The following is an 18,479-nucleotide window of genomic DNA, read 5'->3' on the forward strand; positions in this document are numbered from 1 at the left end:
AGCCGCGGTGGTCCCATTATTAATGTATGAGGTGGACCAGATTGTAAAGTTGAAATCTAAAGATAAATAGCATTCGGATGCGCGCCTAAAGAATTCTGATATAATTATTAAGATATGTAGCCCAAGTGGGAGATTGTTGGAATATTTTATTATATTCCAATATCATTATGTGGGCAAATATCGTAATAATAATTATATTAGCTATTTATCAATTGTGCCTTAGTTGATTAGTGATCAAATTAAGTAATAAGGCTATTAGATTTCTATTTAGAATATTAATTAATTAATTAATGGATATGGACTCAATATGAGTGGATGTCTGGATGGCCCATTAACGGAATAATGGGAAACCCTAATGGTCATCCAATATAAAATAGGCTATGGTCCCCAATATACCGGACACGGCAAACTCTTTCTTCTCCCCATCTGAAGAGAACTTGAGGCATAAAGGTACCGGTTGAGGAAGAACCAAATCAGCCGCCGCTAACCGTGTTGATGTTGATGTTTGTTTCAGATCACCTTCTCTCCTTATTGCCGTTGTCGAGAGGGTTACATGAAAGCTTTATCCACGTATTCCTAATACCCTAATTCTTAATATCCTTGATAAATCAAACATGTCGTAGATCCGATCATAATCATGTTCAATGCTTTGTTTGCTTCCGCTATTGATTCATAATTGTTGAACATGTTTTATGAAATCTGTTTTTATTTATTAAGACCTAAATTTCCAACAGGTGGATCATCATACTTTGGAGGAATCATGCATTGATGCACCAATCCATCTCATTTTATATCTTGTTGCAAGCTACATCACTATGAGTAGTTGTTGATGGAGGTTGAAATTAGTCGAAATCAGTTGAGTTTCTTCAATTGTGATTCTTTTTAGTTCAAGTGATTGACATTGATAGAGAAACTTTGTCTCTCAAGCGTAGGTTCCCTAACTTCTCTAGTAGAGCATTAGGTCTGGTTTTTTGGATTTTTGTTTAAGCTACACTAAAGAATGCATAAAAATAAAGATAAAGGCAGAAAGTTAACGGGATAAAAATGTGAAGACAACATGTTAGATTGATTCGATGTTTCTAATTACAGTGTTAGATCTAAGTATTTATAACAAAACCTATATCTATTAGCCAAACGATGTAGCCTAAAATGATAATTGCCTTTTCTTGGCTAATTTTATTGGTTGTGCATGATAATTCCCTTGCTAATGTGATCATGGTGCCCCATGTTCAGCCTTGCGGGTTCTGCGTAGGGCTGGCCTAAGGGCCAAAGCCACCCAAACAAAGGCTTTAGGCCTCAAAATAAATCAACTTAGCTATAAGTATATAATATGACATATTAATAATCAATATTTGTTTAGCTTAGTTGGTCAATTTTAAGGTCTCAAATCATTTTGTTCCTAAGGTCAAATTTTGGACTCAACAAAATTTGATTTATTATTCTTTTAAAAAAATGATTTATTATGCTTTTAATAAGCATTGTGTAATTTTTTTTAATTCCAAAAAACCTCGTTATAAAATTTATTTTAGGCCTCTTGACATGTTGGACCGGCCCTGATTTTGCGTGATAATTTTCTTGCTAACATGATAAGTTTTGTTTTGTTATATCATTGACTCTATACTTGTGCTTAATGTTTTTTTGAAATTAAACTCTGAAATTGAACATTTATTTAAAAAAAATGCTAGAAATATACTTTTTTATCTAAAGGACATGTGATTCATTTGGAAACGCTAGTTGCGGAACATTGAGTTAGGTTTACAATTACAAACCACTTGAGATATCAGAACTTAAAAGATTAAATATAGATTTCTCATTATCAGCGAAACATAGAGATGCATGGTTAACGATATGTGATTATGAGAAATACTTATATAGTCACAAACCCAAATAAATTATGTTTGGGCATACTCACTTAGTTACACAAAATTTAAAGAGAAAAGAATTAAATAGTGTTAAATGATGTGACTAAATTACTTTTCTTTTAATTTTTTGGGATTATGACTATGGAAGAGTTGCTCATAATTGAAACTAAATAGCTTATTTCACAAGTATACACCTATTACCTAATCCAGCAATTTTATCAAACGAAATAAAACATAAGTATTAAGTACCTATTACCCCAAAAAGAAGTAACACCCAAAGACAATAGTTATTTCATTATATTATATGGTTGAGAACATGAAGTTTACAAACCTACCAGTTCTTCACAAACAAAACTATAAGTTCTTATGCACCCACTTTATTTTTTGGCATTTTATGCACCCACTTTAGGAACACAACCTACATACACACGTGCACATTCCAAAATAATAGCATATACCTTTTTTAGTTGAATATATGTGGTAGCAGATAATAATAGCATTAAGCAACGGGGTAAGAAGGATTGGTGGCAATTCCACATAAACCTTTTTTAGAATGAGTGTTTCTCTTCAATTTCATGTACCCTTTCTCACCCCACCCAGTACCCCATGAATTTTTTACTAACCAATACTCGGTATAATCATGTGATACACCATAACCAACCACAGTAACAACATGATCTGTATCAGTTCCACATTTTCCTGTAAAAATTCCACCTGAATAAAACTGAAATCCAGAACTTCCTGCATCAACATAAACTGATACAGGTTGATTTGCCACAGCTTTTAGAAGATCATTTTCACTATTGGCAGGAACTTTCTCGTACCCTTTAATCTCAGTTACAGGCTTTGCTTCCTTCTTAACTTTGCATGTCTCGTCTGTTTCTTTGTAAGGGTAGTTTGCTTCACTTGCTATTCCTCCATTTTTTGCAATAAATTTGAATGCATCTTCTAAGTAACCACCACTGCATCCACTGCTATTACCTCTCACACAATCTACCAGTTCTTGTACTGATAGCGACACTAGTTCACCTGTTGTTATTTGGTGGATACTTTCTATGGAAGCCACAGTTGAAAATGCCCAACAACTACCTATTTTCACAAGTTTATATTATTTTCACAAGTTCATATAACAACCAAAATATTTGTGCAAGTGTGTTAGAAAACTATATGTTTATTTTCATAGAAGAAAGTGATAAATGTTATGACAGTAAAATATGATTAAATGGATATGTAAACTTTTGTTTAGCACCTACTTATTAGATTCTATGCTATATAAAAAAAATATTATGGACCGACCATTTTTTTCAAATTGGTCTTAAATCGGTCTCTAATTCGGACATTAAATAAGTTTGTAGTTGCTTTAGAGACCAACTGATCGAAAGTCACTAAGTCATGGTCGCTAATGTTAGTGACCATTTGACATATTTTTTCGATCTCTGAATATGTCGATATATCCATCATTATGTAATAGTTTTTTTTTAGCTAATAATTATAGGGTGTCCTCGTGAGCTTAGTTCAGTTGGTATGGACAATGCATAATATATGCAAGGTCCGGGGTTCGAACCCCGGCCACTACAAAAAAAAAAAAGCTTCCGGGGTTCGAACCCCGGCCACTAAAAAAAAAGGCTAAAGTGCAACTTTGGCCCCCTATCTTTCAAAAAGGTGCGATTTTGGCCCCCTAAATTTGAAAACTACAATTTTGGTCCCCTATGTTTTAGCCCCTTTGCATATTTGGTCCTTTTGGTCAATTTTGACCAAGTCAACGCATACGTGGCATGCCACGTGTGTAATTAATTAATTAAAAAAATAAAAAATCGAAAAAATAAATTTTTAAATAAAATAAATGAAAAAATAATAAAAAAATATTAAAAAATTCTTGAAAAATAAAAAATAATGAAAAAAATATAAAAAAATAAAAAATTTCACAGATTTTAAATTAAATAAATGAAAAAAAAATCCAGAAAATCAAATTTTAAATTAAATAAATGAAAAAAATAATAATAAAAAATTATAAAATAATGAAAAAATTCGAAAAAAATAATGTCAAATTTTCCAGATTTTTTAAAAAACGAAAAAAATAATGAAAAAATATTACAAAAAAATGAAATAAATTCTGGAAAAATGAAAAATAATGAAAAAATTTAAAAACGAAAAAATATTACAAAAAAATGAAATACATTCTTGAAAAATAAAAATATTAATAAAAATGATTAAAAAAACGAAAAAAATTTCACAAAAATTTATGGAAAATTCCAAGAATCACTTATTCGAAAAAGTAATGTCATGGAAACATTCATTTCCCTAAAGAAGAAATATGTACCAAATTTGTGGCCAAGTTCTATTCTCGCCAGTGTTTTTGTGTATACTTTTTTCGTTTCCTTGCGCCTTTAGAATGTCAAATTTTCAACATTAGAAAATTCTGTAAAAGATTATGGAAAAAGTTTGAAAAAAAATTTTCGAAAAAAATTCGAAAAAAATAAGTTCAAATTTGATAGATTTTTTAAAAAAAATTCCGTATTTTTTTCGAATTTTTTCATTATTTTTTAATTATTTATTATTATTTTTTTCATTTATTTAATTTAAAAATTGATTTTCTTGATTTTTTTCATTTATTTAATTTAAAATCTGGAAAAAAATTTATTTTTTTTATTTTTTCATTATTTTTCATTTTTCCAGAATTTTTTAATATTTTTTATTATTTTTAATTTTTCCAGAATTTTTTATTATTTTTTTCATTTATTTTATTTAAAAATTGATTTTTTTGATTTTTTATTTAATTAATTACACACGTGGCATGCCACGTATGCGTTGACTTGGTCAAAATTGACCAAAAGGACCAAATATGCAAAGGGGCTAAAACATAGGGGACCAAAATTGTAGTTTTCAAACTTAGGGGGTCAAAATCGCAACTTTTTAAAAGATAGGGGGCCAAAGTTGCACTTTAGCCAAAAAAAAAAGCTAATAATTATAGTGTTAGTGTTATTTGTTACATGATATGATTATATATGTTTTTAGTTCCTAAAAAATTGTGACATTTAAGTTCAGTCCATGTATAAATTTTATTTAATCTTAGTCTCTATTTTTATTAATTTTTACAACCAAAAAAATGTGTTTTTAGTCTCTACATTTTGTCCCTATAAATCAAAGTAATGACTAAAATCCGGGCCACTGGTTAAGGGTACTAAAAAATGAAATTTTATAGTAATTAATATAGTGAAAATTGTGTAATTAATTCATAAAAAGTTTTAAAAATTTCCTTTTTTAATAATGCTTTCCTTTTATGGTGTGCTTAACTAGTGCCCCGGGGGCACCGATTAGCATGACCCTTTATATAATGACTAAACTTGAGGAAACATAAATTTTAAAGACACGAAAATCAAATTTAATTCTTAACTCTTATTATAATATATATTTGGTTTATTATGTACGTACCACATGATCCTTGGTTTTTGATAGGAGTGACAGCACCTCTTTTCCTCCAATCCATGTTAGTTGGAACATAGGTTACATTGTGATACTTGAACGATGTAGTTTCATTTAAAGTGCCAATTTCATTATATAACTTCTTCTTGCCATTAAGTGAAGCCTTAAATTCTTCATTAGTTTGGTCGGCAAAATGGTTAATACTAAGGTTGAAGGGTTTGTCTCCAACAGCATTGAACGATTCAATGAACTCCACATTGTTCTTGAATATTTGAAAACGTTTTTCCTTCTCTGCGGCATCTTTATAAGATTTTGCAAATTGTGTCATCCATTTCTCATGTTTATTTGACAAGCAGGGTTCAAGAACCCTGCTAGACATTACATGAGGGAGCATCCATGTTGTGAAAATGAGAAACATAGGTATAATAAAATTGTTTGGGGAAGTCATTTTCTGATTTTTTTTTTTCTTTCTTTTTTAGTAGCTTTGATTTGTTCAAGTGTTAAATGTGTATTGTGTCACACACACTCAAAGATAATTGGGTTTGCAACAAAAGTGGTACCTTCGGTGATTTATATATAGGGGTGAGCAAGGAATCTTCAATAGTGGATCAAAATAGCAGTCACCACCACAATTGAAATAGAAATGTTTTATGCACGATTTTTAAACGATTTTTGTGATAACTCTCTTTGATATTTTTATTGTATTTTTATTTTCTCTCTCTTCCTCTTTCTTTCTCTATTGTCTATTCTCTCTCTCTCTCTCTCTCTCTCTCTCTCTCTCTCTCTCTCTCTCTCTTCCTCTTACTTTCTCTATTTGTTATTGTCCAATAAAAAAAGAGGAAAAAAAAGATTGTCACAAAAGTTGTTTAAAATTGGTTGTACAAATATCATTCCTCTTCAGAGCACCGTATAAATATACAGTACTTGTACGATATGAATTTTTTAATCATTATTTTCTCTTATCTTAGATGAAAAAAAAAGGCTGGATTGAGAGCGTATGTTGTATAGTTTCCCATTTTGTGTGACCAATTTTTGTTAACGGTAAAATTTCATCAATTACTAAGTCTCTGAACAAAACAAACAAAGACAATGAGGAAATTTTACCCTATACCCCAACATTCATACCTTCACCCTTACAAATTATTGATAATTCCAATTTTACCCTTTTAACCTTAACATTTTACACATTCAATTTTCACCCTTACTTTCAACATTTGCAATTTCAAGATATGTTCACCCCCACATCGCATCTCAGTTTCGATAATTTTTCAAAAAACAATAACTAACATATCCGGTACAATATTTTATTTCAGAAAACTACAAAACTTTTTTTTGGTATCTTTATGATTTCCAGCAAACTTAAAAGATTAACACCGGAAATCTTTAGTCTTTTCTGGTTTAGCTTAATTTTTGTATAATTTCCAGAAAACTAATGTCATCATGGAATTCTTTATAATGTTTATAATTCTGGAAATCTTTATAAAAATTTTATGGTTTGTCTTAATCTTTTAGTCTGATGGATAACATTCTGAAATTCATACCTGAAAGCTTTATAAATCGAATCCAGTATGTTTATAAATTCCACAAAACTCATGTATACTATCATGATTTTTTCTTAAAATAGTTCCTTTTTTTCTTACAAAACTATATTCAAATTAAATGGCAAAAAGGGCTAGTAATAGATATATGAGTTTTCGATTGGCTATTACAACTGTAAGCTTGACTTGACTAGTAACAACATCTGCCTATTTTGAAATGGAATCATCCCCATAAGTTTTCCAGTAAACCATATCTGAACCAGAATCATCGTTACGCGTTTTCCGATAACGAGATCTGAACCGCAATAGTTGGAATGCGTTGGAACTGAACCTATACCAATTGGAGAAAAGTCATCCGATAACCAATTTCAATCGGAAACTGCTGGTTTGGGGTTACGCTATACGGTTTTCTATGTTTCTCCGCTACATCCTCCTTCGTTTTCTCTTGTGCACATCGGAAACATTAGAATTTTTTTGAAACAAATGAAAAAAAAAATGAGGTTTTTAGATTTATATACGAGGGTAAAATAGGTAGTTTATGTAAAATGTATGGGTGAAGGTATAATTGTAGGGGTATATGGTATAACGTCCAGACAATGATAAGACAAAAATACAATAAATAAAGGGCTTTGTGTAAAACCGAATATCCAAAAGAAAACTTATACACCTCAAACATTAACAACACCACCAAAATCAAAGTCTAACCTCCACACAACAATATAAACCAAAGCATGTGTGACCAAATAACATATATCCAATTGAAAATGGATTTCTAATATGAACTGATTCTTGATGAAGGCCCAGCACTAAGTTAAGTGCGCCAAAGCTTTATTCCAGTCAATTGGTCAACGTTCAACAATTTTTGAATTCCCAATCCAACTGATTTTGATTAAGATGGCCACGTTGTCCTGTTTGAATAGTATTTATCTTTTGATAGCAATTTAATTTAATTTAATTTACATGCACTATTAGCAAAATTATTATTTTATAGTTTCAATCAGTTATTATTATTAGATTATTAAAAATGTTCACTTTAATTATAGTTATTTCTAAAGTTTTTTTCCTGAAAGAATAATTATTTCTAAAGTTATATACTTATATATATGAACCAAGTATTAAACTTTGCTTTTACTTTGAGATTAAATGAAACATAATGAGAAAAACATTGTATGCTATTTCTAGGATGTGTAACTCCGCCTTGTATTTCTGCAGTCTTGGCATTTGATTTGTTGCCAGACTTTCATTAATGAAATTGTCTTTAACGTAAAAAAAAAAAAAAAGGATGTGTACTCAATTTACATGCGGCTATGCTATTTTTAGAATGTGTAGCTCTGTACATAAATTAGTAAAAATATTTGAGAAGTACGATAAGAAATTTTTTTTTAAGGCTAAAGTGCATTTTTCACCTCTTAAGTTTTAAAAATTTGTGATTTTGGTTCCCTATGAAAAAAAATGACCCCCTATGTTTAGGGAAATATGCTCTTTTGACCCCCTAACATAAGGGAAATATGATATTTTGACCCCTTATCTTCTAAAAAAGTTGCGATTATGGCCCCTTTTTTGGGACATGTGGCGCCTTCTCAGCAATTTTGGGACGAAAGGGACCAAAATTGTAATTTTTTTAATAGGGGGCTAAAATCGCAACATTTTAAAACTTAGGGGTCGAAAAGTGCAGTTTAGCCTTTTTTTAATGAATTACAATATGAGACTTGTTTGGTAATCACCGTTATGGTTGTTCTTTGACTATTTCTTTCCTAAACCTTACTCACTCCTCACGCGCTTTATTTTTTCTTGAAAATACCCTTTTTGAATTATATTATCCGAACATCCTTTTCGGATTATATAACTAGAGATGTGGATTTTTTTTCATTTTCGACAACTTATCTGTACTGATAGCTCAAAAATTGTAAAATTTCTCAGTTCAGATTATATAATCAAAAGACGGAAAACTTTTCAGATTACAGAATCCGAAACCTCCCTATATATAGGTTTGGCCAGAACCTGACATAAGTTCCCTACTTATTTCGCCAAACACTCTACGCATCTAAAAAAATCCAAATTTTTGCTAAAACTTGATTTGAAGATGTAGTATGGTCGTCAAGGAACGTCATACACACCATTTTTGTCTGAATGCAAAGGTAGTATGACTATAAAACATTCCTCATTCAATATATATGTGTTTTCCTTTGATTCACGTCAACCAATTTGTACTGGCTTCTTTTTGAATATATAATTCAAAATATTAACAACCTATTTCAGATTATACAATCTGAACTCTGCCAGTACAAAAACTGTCTAGTTTTCCTCATTATGATTTTGCACTGTTTCAGTTATGGATGCTCTCACCGATGCCTTCTACTTTGGCACCTGACATTGCATCTCCAATTGTGTTGCCAACCGTGTCACTTTAAGTTTTAGATGATCTCGACAATGCCAAAGCCAACTAGTTGGTGATCCTTCCGGTGATGCGAAAACGGAGTTTGCACCTCCTGTTGAAAATCCTTATGACAATGTTAAATTTGAGTTTCCACCTCTAGAGTATATTCCTTCCGGTGATGCCAAAGTGGAGGTATGTTTTAGAAGAAGCAAGGAAGCTAGGATCATTGGAAGGCTACTACTCTATTTTTCCGAAGGCTACTACTCTGATGTGTGTGTATCACATCCGAAAAAATGTTAGATCAAAATGTAAGAAATATTGCAAAGTTAAAGATCTCAAAGTCAAGGATGGGAAAGAGATCAAATCCAAAGATGTAGTGAAGGCTATCATGGATGCTTGGAAGAATATTGTGAATTCTGATACAAAGCAGGCGTATGTTGATAATTTCAATCAGTTCAAAATTATGTGCGACAAGTTTCCTAACTTTTTGGAATATATTGAAACTACAATGTTGGCATCGGTGGAGGAGAAATTTTTTAGGATGTCGATGTTAATAAGGATAGCCATGCATATATATATCGCTTCTACCATAATGGGATTTGGTTCAGGTTTGGTATTTTGAACCCTGCGTGGTTTAATGTATGTATTTCTACATTCTGTTATGGTACTGGGAGACTTCAGATTATATGATCTGAAATGTATATAAGCATTTCAGATTATATAATCCAAACTAGGGTTTTCAGCCACATGTAAACATACTTGTCGTGCATGGATTTATGGTGCACATTGGTCATTTTGGATTATATATTTTGAATTTGGTCATATTAAGTTGGATTGTATAATCTGAAATGCCCCAATAATATAACAGAATGCAATTTCCTACATTCCAATTAACATTTTGTTATATAATGCAAGTCTTGTTTAAAGATGTTGACTACAACATAAAGGTCATATTAAAGAGCAATTGTGGCAGTTAGTTTTACCGGAGACAACATTTATGCGGGTTCATCTTTGCTCCATTTAGGTGTGCTCAATTTATCCCATTCCAAGGTATAGATGTATGACACGTGGCAAAAACAAATTCAAAGGTTGAGATTAAAATGTTAAAATAGAGACTGATCCATGGTATTCTTCTTCCTCAAATAACTCCATCTCTACCTTTCTCTCGCTGCCCCTTACCTTCCATCCCAACCATAAGAGATCAGTGTTGTTGTAAAAAAATATCCCGAAAGAGAACCCAATGTTTCAGGAACAAATCAACATCATGGTTTTCCAATTATTTATTTTTTTCTGTTTTTGTTTTCTGGAATTTATTTCCCTTTTTATCAATTTAGGCCAATTCATTCCAAGTGAAGAGAGTTCCAATTCAACAAGAATTCCAATTAATTTCATTATGAACCATTCAAATTTATCAATTTCACAGTGAGAGGTTGGTTGTTTTCATTCACCCAAATTTCAATGAAACTAGATTACGACAGAGAGGGAGAAGGGAAGATGGGAAAGAGAGTCATGTTGGGGCGGGAGGAAAGGGGGCCTTGGTGATGGTGACGATGCCGGCGAGGAGAAGGGCGAGGACGGCTATGATCATGGAGAGGAAGATGGAAGGGTACGTTACTGAGAGAAAGAGAAGAGTGTTTTTTGTTTTTACTAAATAAAGCATAATTTTTTACTATTTAATCTCAACCCTTGAATTTGTTTTTTCCACATGTCATACATCTATGCCTTGGAATGGGATAAATTGAGCACACCTAAATGGAGCAAAAATGAACTCCATTTATGCATCCACCTCCAAGAAAGGTTGATACAAAAGATGCGCCAAAGAAGGATAAACATATTGTACAGCCAAAAAAGGGATCACCTTCACTATAGGATCATGTTGACTCTCATGATCCAGATACACAAGTTTCACAGTCCAAGTCAACAGGCTCAAATAGGAAAAGTGCATGTAAAAGTAATATGTCTCATAATGTTAACTCCCCTCCAGTTAAAGTCAACATCCCATATATAGACAAAATATTGTCATTCATGCATGCATTTATTGAAAAAGGGGCAGATGTAGCTGGTAATGGTCATTTTGGATTCCATGTAGTTGCGGGACAACGTGATATTTCTGTTGATGATTATCAGATTATCTGTTATCAACTTCTAAAAGAGCTGACCGGTGATGGTAGTAAGCGTTATCTGATGACATGCTGTCATTACGTAATTTTTAGGACTTATTGTGACATTTTGATAGAGTTCTCATGCAATTTATACTGTTCTGGAGTGCAAAAAGCTTAAAATTTGAAGTCTGTTCGAAGGAAATCGCGCCACGCCAATTTCAAGCCGTGTTGCGATTTTTGAAGCAAAATTACACACTTCCTGTAAAGAGGAAATCGCGGCACGCCATTATACAAGGCGCGGCGCGATTTTGATGGGTCAGACCCATGACTTCTATAAATACTGCACTCAATCTGAAGAACAAGGGTTACGATTTTGGAGAGCAAAGTGCAATTTTGAGACATCGGAGACGGCTAGAAGGGCGATTTCTTCATCCTTTTACCAATTCATGTATGTTTTAATTATTTCATTGATTATGCTATTTGTAAACTCGATTATGAGTAGCTAAATCTCTTAGAGATTAGATCCGAGATGAATCTTTGTAACCCTAATTGACACATGTTGCTGTGAAACTCTATTTTGTTTATGAATTCAATTCTAGTTTATTCAATTCAATTGTTCTTAATGCTTTTTATATCTTGATCACATATAACTTGATTTCGTGAGAATGAATGACCACTGACCATGGCTTTCAACTTAGACCTAATTGAATTGTTCTAATAAACAGGGTTAGTCTAGGAATAGATAATCGTTTGTTAGTGATAATAGGTTAACGTTCGGTAAAACCTTCAAGAATTAATAGACCACCTAAGGAATTAGGGGCTGTAGTTTAAGAAGAGAGTCCTAACTCAAGGGATTGATTAGGGCTATTTTGTTAATCATCGTAAACTAGAAGAGGGTTCATAACAAATAGGTGCAGTAGACCAATTAGGGGAACTTAGAGGATTCGACGGATCTGATCTCATCTTTCTCTCTTATTTTCTTAATCAAATCTAATTTCTTTTATTTGATTTCATAAAATCAAACCAAATCTTCTGCCTAGTGGCAAACTAAAAATAAACTTTACACATCCTAATTATATAACGAAATTGAATTATAGAAGTTAAAAACAGTCCTCGTGGGATCGATATTTTTACTACTTCGATAGTATTTGGTGCACTTGCCAGACGTCTATCAAGTTTTTGGCGCCGCTGCCGGGGACTGTTGAGTCATTTCAATTTGGCAATTACGTTTTTATTTAGGATTTCTGTCATTTATATTTCTGTATATATATTTATAAAAAAAAAATATATTATGCTCTTTGTTTTCTTCTCATTGTACTGTGCTACTGAAAAGTTTATCCAAGTTTTGCAGCTATGATAGACAGGTTACTCCTCTATGACACCGAAGAGATTGCTAAGTTGCAGTATGAAAAATATATGCTATCTTTTAAGATCAAAATTTTGGACAACAAAATCTCGAGTTGTGGTCATTATGAGGCGAATCAACCAGGTAGTGATGGTGAAGGGAAGAAAGAGGTGATCAACATCGATTACAATACTCAACTTCAGAATATTTTAGATGATTTCTTGGTGTCAAATCAAGTTTCATTTGAGAAGTTTGATGTTCAGTGTGGTGATCTTGTTGAGAAAGCACATGAGTCTCAGAGGAAGCTGGTTCAGATGAAGAGTGAGTGTCACAAGGTTGAGGTGGAAGAAAAACCCAAAGTGAGGAGTGTTGATATTTTCCCGAAGTCTGAACCAACGGAGGTTGAGGAAATCACTCGTGTGCAGATGGATGCACGTCCTTCTCTACGGTGGGAGAGCTTAAATTCCAAAGGTTTAACTGTGAGTGCATGGGAACATCTACTTCTTTGTTACAAATTCATGGAATTCCTACTAAACAAGAGGAAGAAGAAGGATGATGTGTTCTTTCTGACATATTTGCCACCCTAACAGTGGTTGAAGCGTCAAGCTCAATGACGTAAAAGAAAGCGCTTGGTGGGAGGCAACCCACTATTTATTTTTCAGGTATGATTTTATTGCTTTCAAATACAAAAATACAAAAATATTTTTCTTTTCTTTTATTACAAGGCAGGAAAGTTTAAAAATTTGTTCAAAATATACCTCTTGCCAAGAAAATCATGCAAGGTACTGATGTCTTGCATAATTCTCTCCTCAAAAGTTTTTCAAAAATTCAATGAACTCAGGCATTTTTCAAGAAAACAAAAAAAATTTTGGCCCGAGGAAGCAAAACACACTCCCTGTTTCATCAAAATCGCGCCGCTCTGTGTAATTTGGCGTGCCGCGATTTTGAGGAACAGAAAAGCACTTCCCCTGTTTTAATGAAATCGCGCCGCGCCTTGTGTTTGGCCGCAGCGCGATTTTGCTTGGAAGCTGCCCAGATGTTTCAAAAACCAGCCTTTTTCACCATCCTTCCCATTCCCATTTTCCCACCGTTACTCTGTCAAAATTTTCCTACAAACCTAACCACGAAATTCCTTCATTATCATCATCTTAATCACTTCCTAAACATCATCAAACCGCAAGTTCATCATCCATTCATCAACCTAAACCTCCACAATTCACCAATTTTCCAAAACTCCACAAATTTCCCATTCACCATCTTCCTTTCACTCACAAATGGCCTCCAACCAAAGAAACACCCGCTCAAAGAAAGCCACCAACCCCAAGCCATCCACAAGCAAAACTAAACGCCCTCGTGCCGCATCCGAACCACCCGAAAACGCCATTCATTTCATCAATGACCAAGCCCAAGAGTTCCATCAATCTATGAAGAGTTTCGAAGTAATAGGGGAGAGGAAGTTTGATTTCACAAAGCTAGTGAAATATCCTTTCTTTGAATCTGAATTACGAAGGAGGGGGTGGACGAGATTGAATGAGATGATCGACGAGGCAAACAACAAAATGGTGATCGTCGAATTCTTTGCAAATGCAAGGGTGTCCGATACACCCTTTCAATCTTTTGTTCGAGGAAAGTACATTGATTTCAGCCCGGATGCTCTCAACGCATGGCTGAATGTTCAAGCACCGGAGGAGTGTTGGGTTGAAAAATTGAGGAGGGAGAGATTTGCTATTACGGAGGATACCTTTGACGAGATCATCACCACCATGTGTAGGCCTGGGTCGACTTGGAAAAAGTCCCGGATGCTTACTTATGCGGAGATGCTGCCGGTACCCAAGGCGTGGGTATCATATGTGGTCCAGACTCTTGAGAGTGCATCTTGCACTTCTGAAATTCCTCTCAAGAGGGTGCTTGCTGCCTATGCCATCATCAAGGGGCACCCTATAGATATTGGCCGCCTCTTGGCCAATAGTCTTCATGATCTAGCAACCGGGAACACCACACAATTGGGACATGGAAGCTTAATTAATTGGTTGTGTGAGCAACAGTTGGTGCCGGCTTATGATAGTGATCTCAACACAAGCAATATGAAGCCGATCACCGACTCGGTCATGGATGGGTTTGTCAAGAAATATGAAGGCTATATGAAGGAGAGAGAGGGAGGCAGCAAGGCAACAACAAATGGAGCAAGGAGGGAGTAGTAGCCAAGGGGGTTATGCTCCTCTTCACCCAAAGCTTGAGGAATTCATGCATGTACAAGCTAATTGGATGAATGAGACTTCGGACCAGCTGTGGGTGAACCGTCCTAGGTTCTCAGCTGCGTTTGCTGCGGAGGCTCAATTGCATATGGGTCCGATTAGTGGGTCTTATGAGAGGTTTGGAGGCTCCCGTGAGCGCATGGAGAAATATTTTACACATCAAGAAGAGTATGGGCTGCGCATGAGGAGGGAAATCACTGATGATTTCAATACCACCGAGCAAGATCAAGGGGATGGCATCTTTGAAGGATTGAGGACACCGGGGGCTGGACACTCGGATGATGATCAGGACATGGGCTAATCTACTGATGGATTAGCATTTTCTGCTTTGTATTTTATTTTTCAGTCATTTTTCTTTTGATGTATTTTCTTTTTATTTTCTTTTTATGTCGAAGTCCATTGAACTTATTTCCCTATTGTAATTGCTCCTGCACTTGTTTATTATTAATGAATTTGCTTTGTTTCATGTGACCTATTCCAGTTTAGTAACAGTTGTTTGATGAAACGATATTCCAAAAGTTCTAAAGGAGGGGTGACTTGATTCAAAGGCGAAGAGTACGGCGTTGCTAGGTAGTCACATACTCCCAGAAATCTCAGCCATAAGGTTCATTGCCAAATCTTGTTTTTCAATTTACTTATATTTAGATTAGTTTTCCATGCAACTACATTTCTAGAACTTGCATTGTTTCTCTATTATTGATTGGTCTTTGTCAATTACACACTGAGGCAAAAGTGCTTGGTCCTGTGAGCCTTTTTGAAGCCTACCCTGTTTTAATTTGTTAAATTTATCCTTTCTTAACCAATTGTGAGCCGGTAGGATTAGAACTTTTTGTTCGGTGACAAACTACATTACAAGCCTAGAGACTTTTAGGACTTGTACCTTAATGTATTTTCTGAGTTAAGGCATTGTAGAATGTTGCTAAAGATTAAGTTTGGGGTTGCTATTGGAATTTGCAACCAACTAAGTTTGGGGTGGGGGTACTAGAGAATAAGAGAACAAAAAATGAAAGAAATATGAGATTGTCATGCAAAATATACACATAAAAATGGTGTATCAAAAAAAAAGAAAGAAATTGAATGATGAAAAAGTGACAAAACATTGAAAATCCGAGTAACTTCAAACTCGATTGTCCCTAAATGTTAAAAATATTCTCTAGTACCTTTGCATTGATTGTATCTCCACAAGGTGAATGATCGAAGGATTGAATTTTGTGCTTTAATTTCCGTAGGAATGCCTAACTCAAATTTTGTGTAGCCTACTTATCCAAATATATCCCACCTTTCACCTAAGCCCCGTTATAACCCTAAAGACCTCAAAAGTGTGTAATGATATTGACTTTGATTGATGTTTAGAAACTTTTCAAGCGTATGGTAATATGTAGACCTGCATGTCGACTGGTAGAACCCTATTTCATATTGATGCGTGGAGTTGTGAATTGGTGGATGCGAACAAGTCAAACTAGCTCATCTTTAGCTAGAAGGAGAATGAACTTTTGGGTACTATCGTTTTGTCAGGTAACTGTTATTTTACTGTCGTTTGTCACTGGTGCAAGCAAATTCCTTGAGGACAAGGAATGGTTTAAGTTTGGGGTTGTGATGACATGCTGTCATTACGTAATTTTTAGGACTTATTGTGACATTTTGATAGAGTTCTCATGCAATTTATACTGTTCTGGAGTGCAAAAAGCTTAAAATTTGAAGTCTGTTCGAAGGAAATCGCGCCACGCCAATTTCAAGCCGTGTTGCGATTTTTGAAGCAAAATTACACACTTCCTGTAAAGAGGAAATCGCGGCACGCCATTATACAAGGCGCGGCGCGATTTTGATGGGTCAGGCCCATGACTTCTATAAATACTGCACTCAATCTGAAGAACAAGGGTTACGATTTTGGAGAGCAAAGTGCGATTTTGAGACATCGGAGACGGCTAGAAGGGCGATTTCTTCATCCTTTTACCAATTCATGTATGTTTTAATTATTTCATTGATTATGCTATTTGTAAACTCGATTATGAGTAGCTAAATCTCTTAGAGATTAGATCCGAGATGAATCTTTGTAACCCTAATTGACACATGTTGCTGTGAAACTCTATTTTGTTTATGAATTCAATTCTAGTTTATTCAATTCAATTGTTCTTAATGCTTTTTATATCTTGATCACATATAACTTGATTTCGTGAGAATGAATGACCACTGACCATGGCTTTCAACTTAGACCTAATTGAATTGTTCTAATAAACAGGGTTAGTCTAGGAATAGATAATCGTTTGTTAGTGATAATAGGTTAACGTTCGGTAAAACCTTCAAGAATTAATAGACCACCTAAGGAATTAGGGGTTGTAGTTTAAGAAGAGAGTCCTAACTCAAGGGATTGATTAGGGCTATTTTGTTAATCATCGTAAACTAGAAGAGGGTTCATAACAAATAGGTGCAGTAGACCAATTAGGGGAACTTAGAGGATTCGACGGATCTGATCTCATCTTTCTCTCTTATTTTCTTAATCAAATCTAATTTCTTTTATTTGATTTCATAAAATCAAACCAAATCTTCTGCCTAGTGGCAAACTAAAAATAAACTTTACACATCCTAATTATATAACGAAATTGAATTATAGAAGTTAAAAACAGTCCTCGTGGGATCGATATTTTTACTACTTCGATAGTATTTGGTGCACTTGCCAAACGTCTATCATTATCTCAAATAGATTGGTTTGGATAAACAATTCAACGAGGTCAAAAACTCTCTAACCGGTGATGGTATTGACTTATTCCACCAGATAAATGGATGATCATATCGGATATGGGTTTCCTCACTGCACAGAGATACAAGCATACGGTGGTTCTACTGTCCATCAATAAAGGGCAATTGGAAACCTTTTTCCATTTATGCGGTGCACCTTCGCATAGATACTAAATGATGCGTCTAGCTCATGTGAATGACAACCACTTTATTAAGGTATATTTGAAGGATGGTTGTCTAATTCCTCCCATTTCCGTTCTATGGGGATGACATTGTCAAGATGACTCAAAGTCACGAGATTCTCGATATATCCATAGGATGATTGCTTATAATGAACTAAGACGGGTGACATATAATGAGATAAAAGGGATGATGATTTGTTCATTGTTGAAAACCTTGACCCAGAAGAGAAATTTGTTGATGATAAGAATGTTGAAGATGGAGTCAAGATTGAAGATGAAAGCCTTGGACTTTATGGTTGTAGCATAGACCTTGGGGCGGATTAGGTAAAATGTATATCAAAATATTTTTTTGATATATATATATATATATATATATATATATATATATATATATATTGATAGAATTATATAAGTTTTTGTTAGTATAAACTCATTGTCTTTGATATAATTTTATATAATGAAACTTTGTTGCATCTACAAAGACATATAACCATTTCATGCAGTTTGCTGAACTTTGGGAGGTTTTGGATTATATAATATGAAATGGGCGTTCATATTGTATAATATGAACGAGAGTATTTTCAAAATTAAATAGGACGCATGAGAAGAAGGTAAGTTGGAAAAAGAAATACTCTTGCTTGTTTCTTTGTGGTGGGCTT

The 18,479-nt window shown here is 34.0% G+C and overlaps 1 protein-coding gene across 1 annotated transcript; it reads right to left on the minus strand.

Annotated features, from left to right (window-relative positions):
- Window positions 1-2,130: 2,130 nt before the first annotated feature.
- LOC146931758 (senescence-specific cysteine protease SAG39-like) lies at window positions 2,131-5,834 on the minus strand. Its single transcript, XM_085703324.1, has 2 exons — window positions 5,295-5,834; window positions 2,131-2,951 (listed from the first exon to the last, which is right to left on the minus strand). Exons 1-2 carry the CDS (start codon window positions 5,731-5,733, stop codon window positions 2,362-2,364), a joined length of 1,029 nt encoding a protein of 342 aa, XP_085559450.1. The 5' UTR covers window positions 5,734-5,834; the 3' UTR covers window positions 2,131-2,361.
- Window positions 5,835-18,479: the final 12,645 nt, after the last annotated feature.

Source organism: Medicago sativa, chromosome 4 (assembly GCF_051527215.1).
Source record: "Medicago sativa cultivar Bolivia chromosome 4, Bolivia_mono, whole genome shotgun sequence".
Lineage (NCBI taxonomy): Eukaryota > Viridiplantae > Streptophyta > Magnoliopsida > Fabales > Fabaceae > Medicago > Medicago sativa.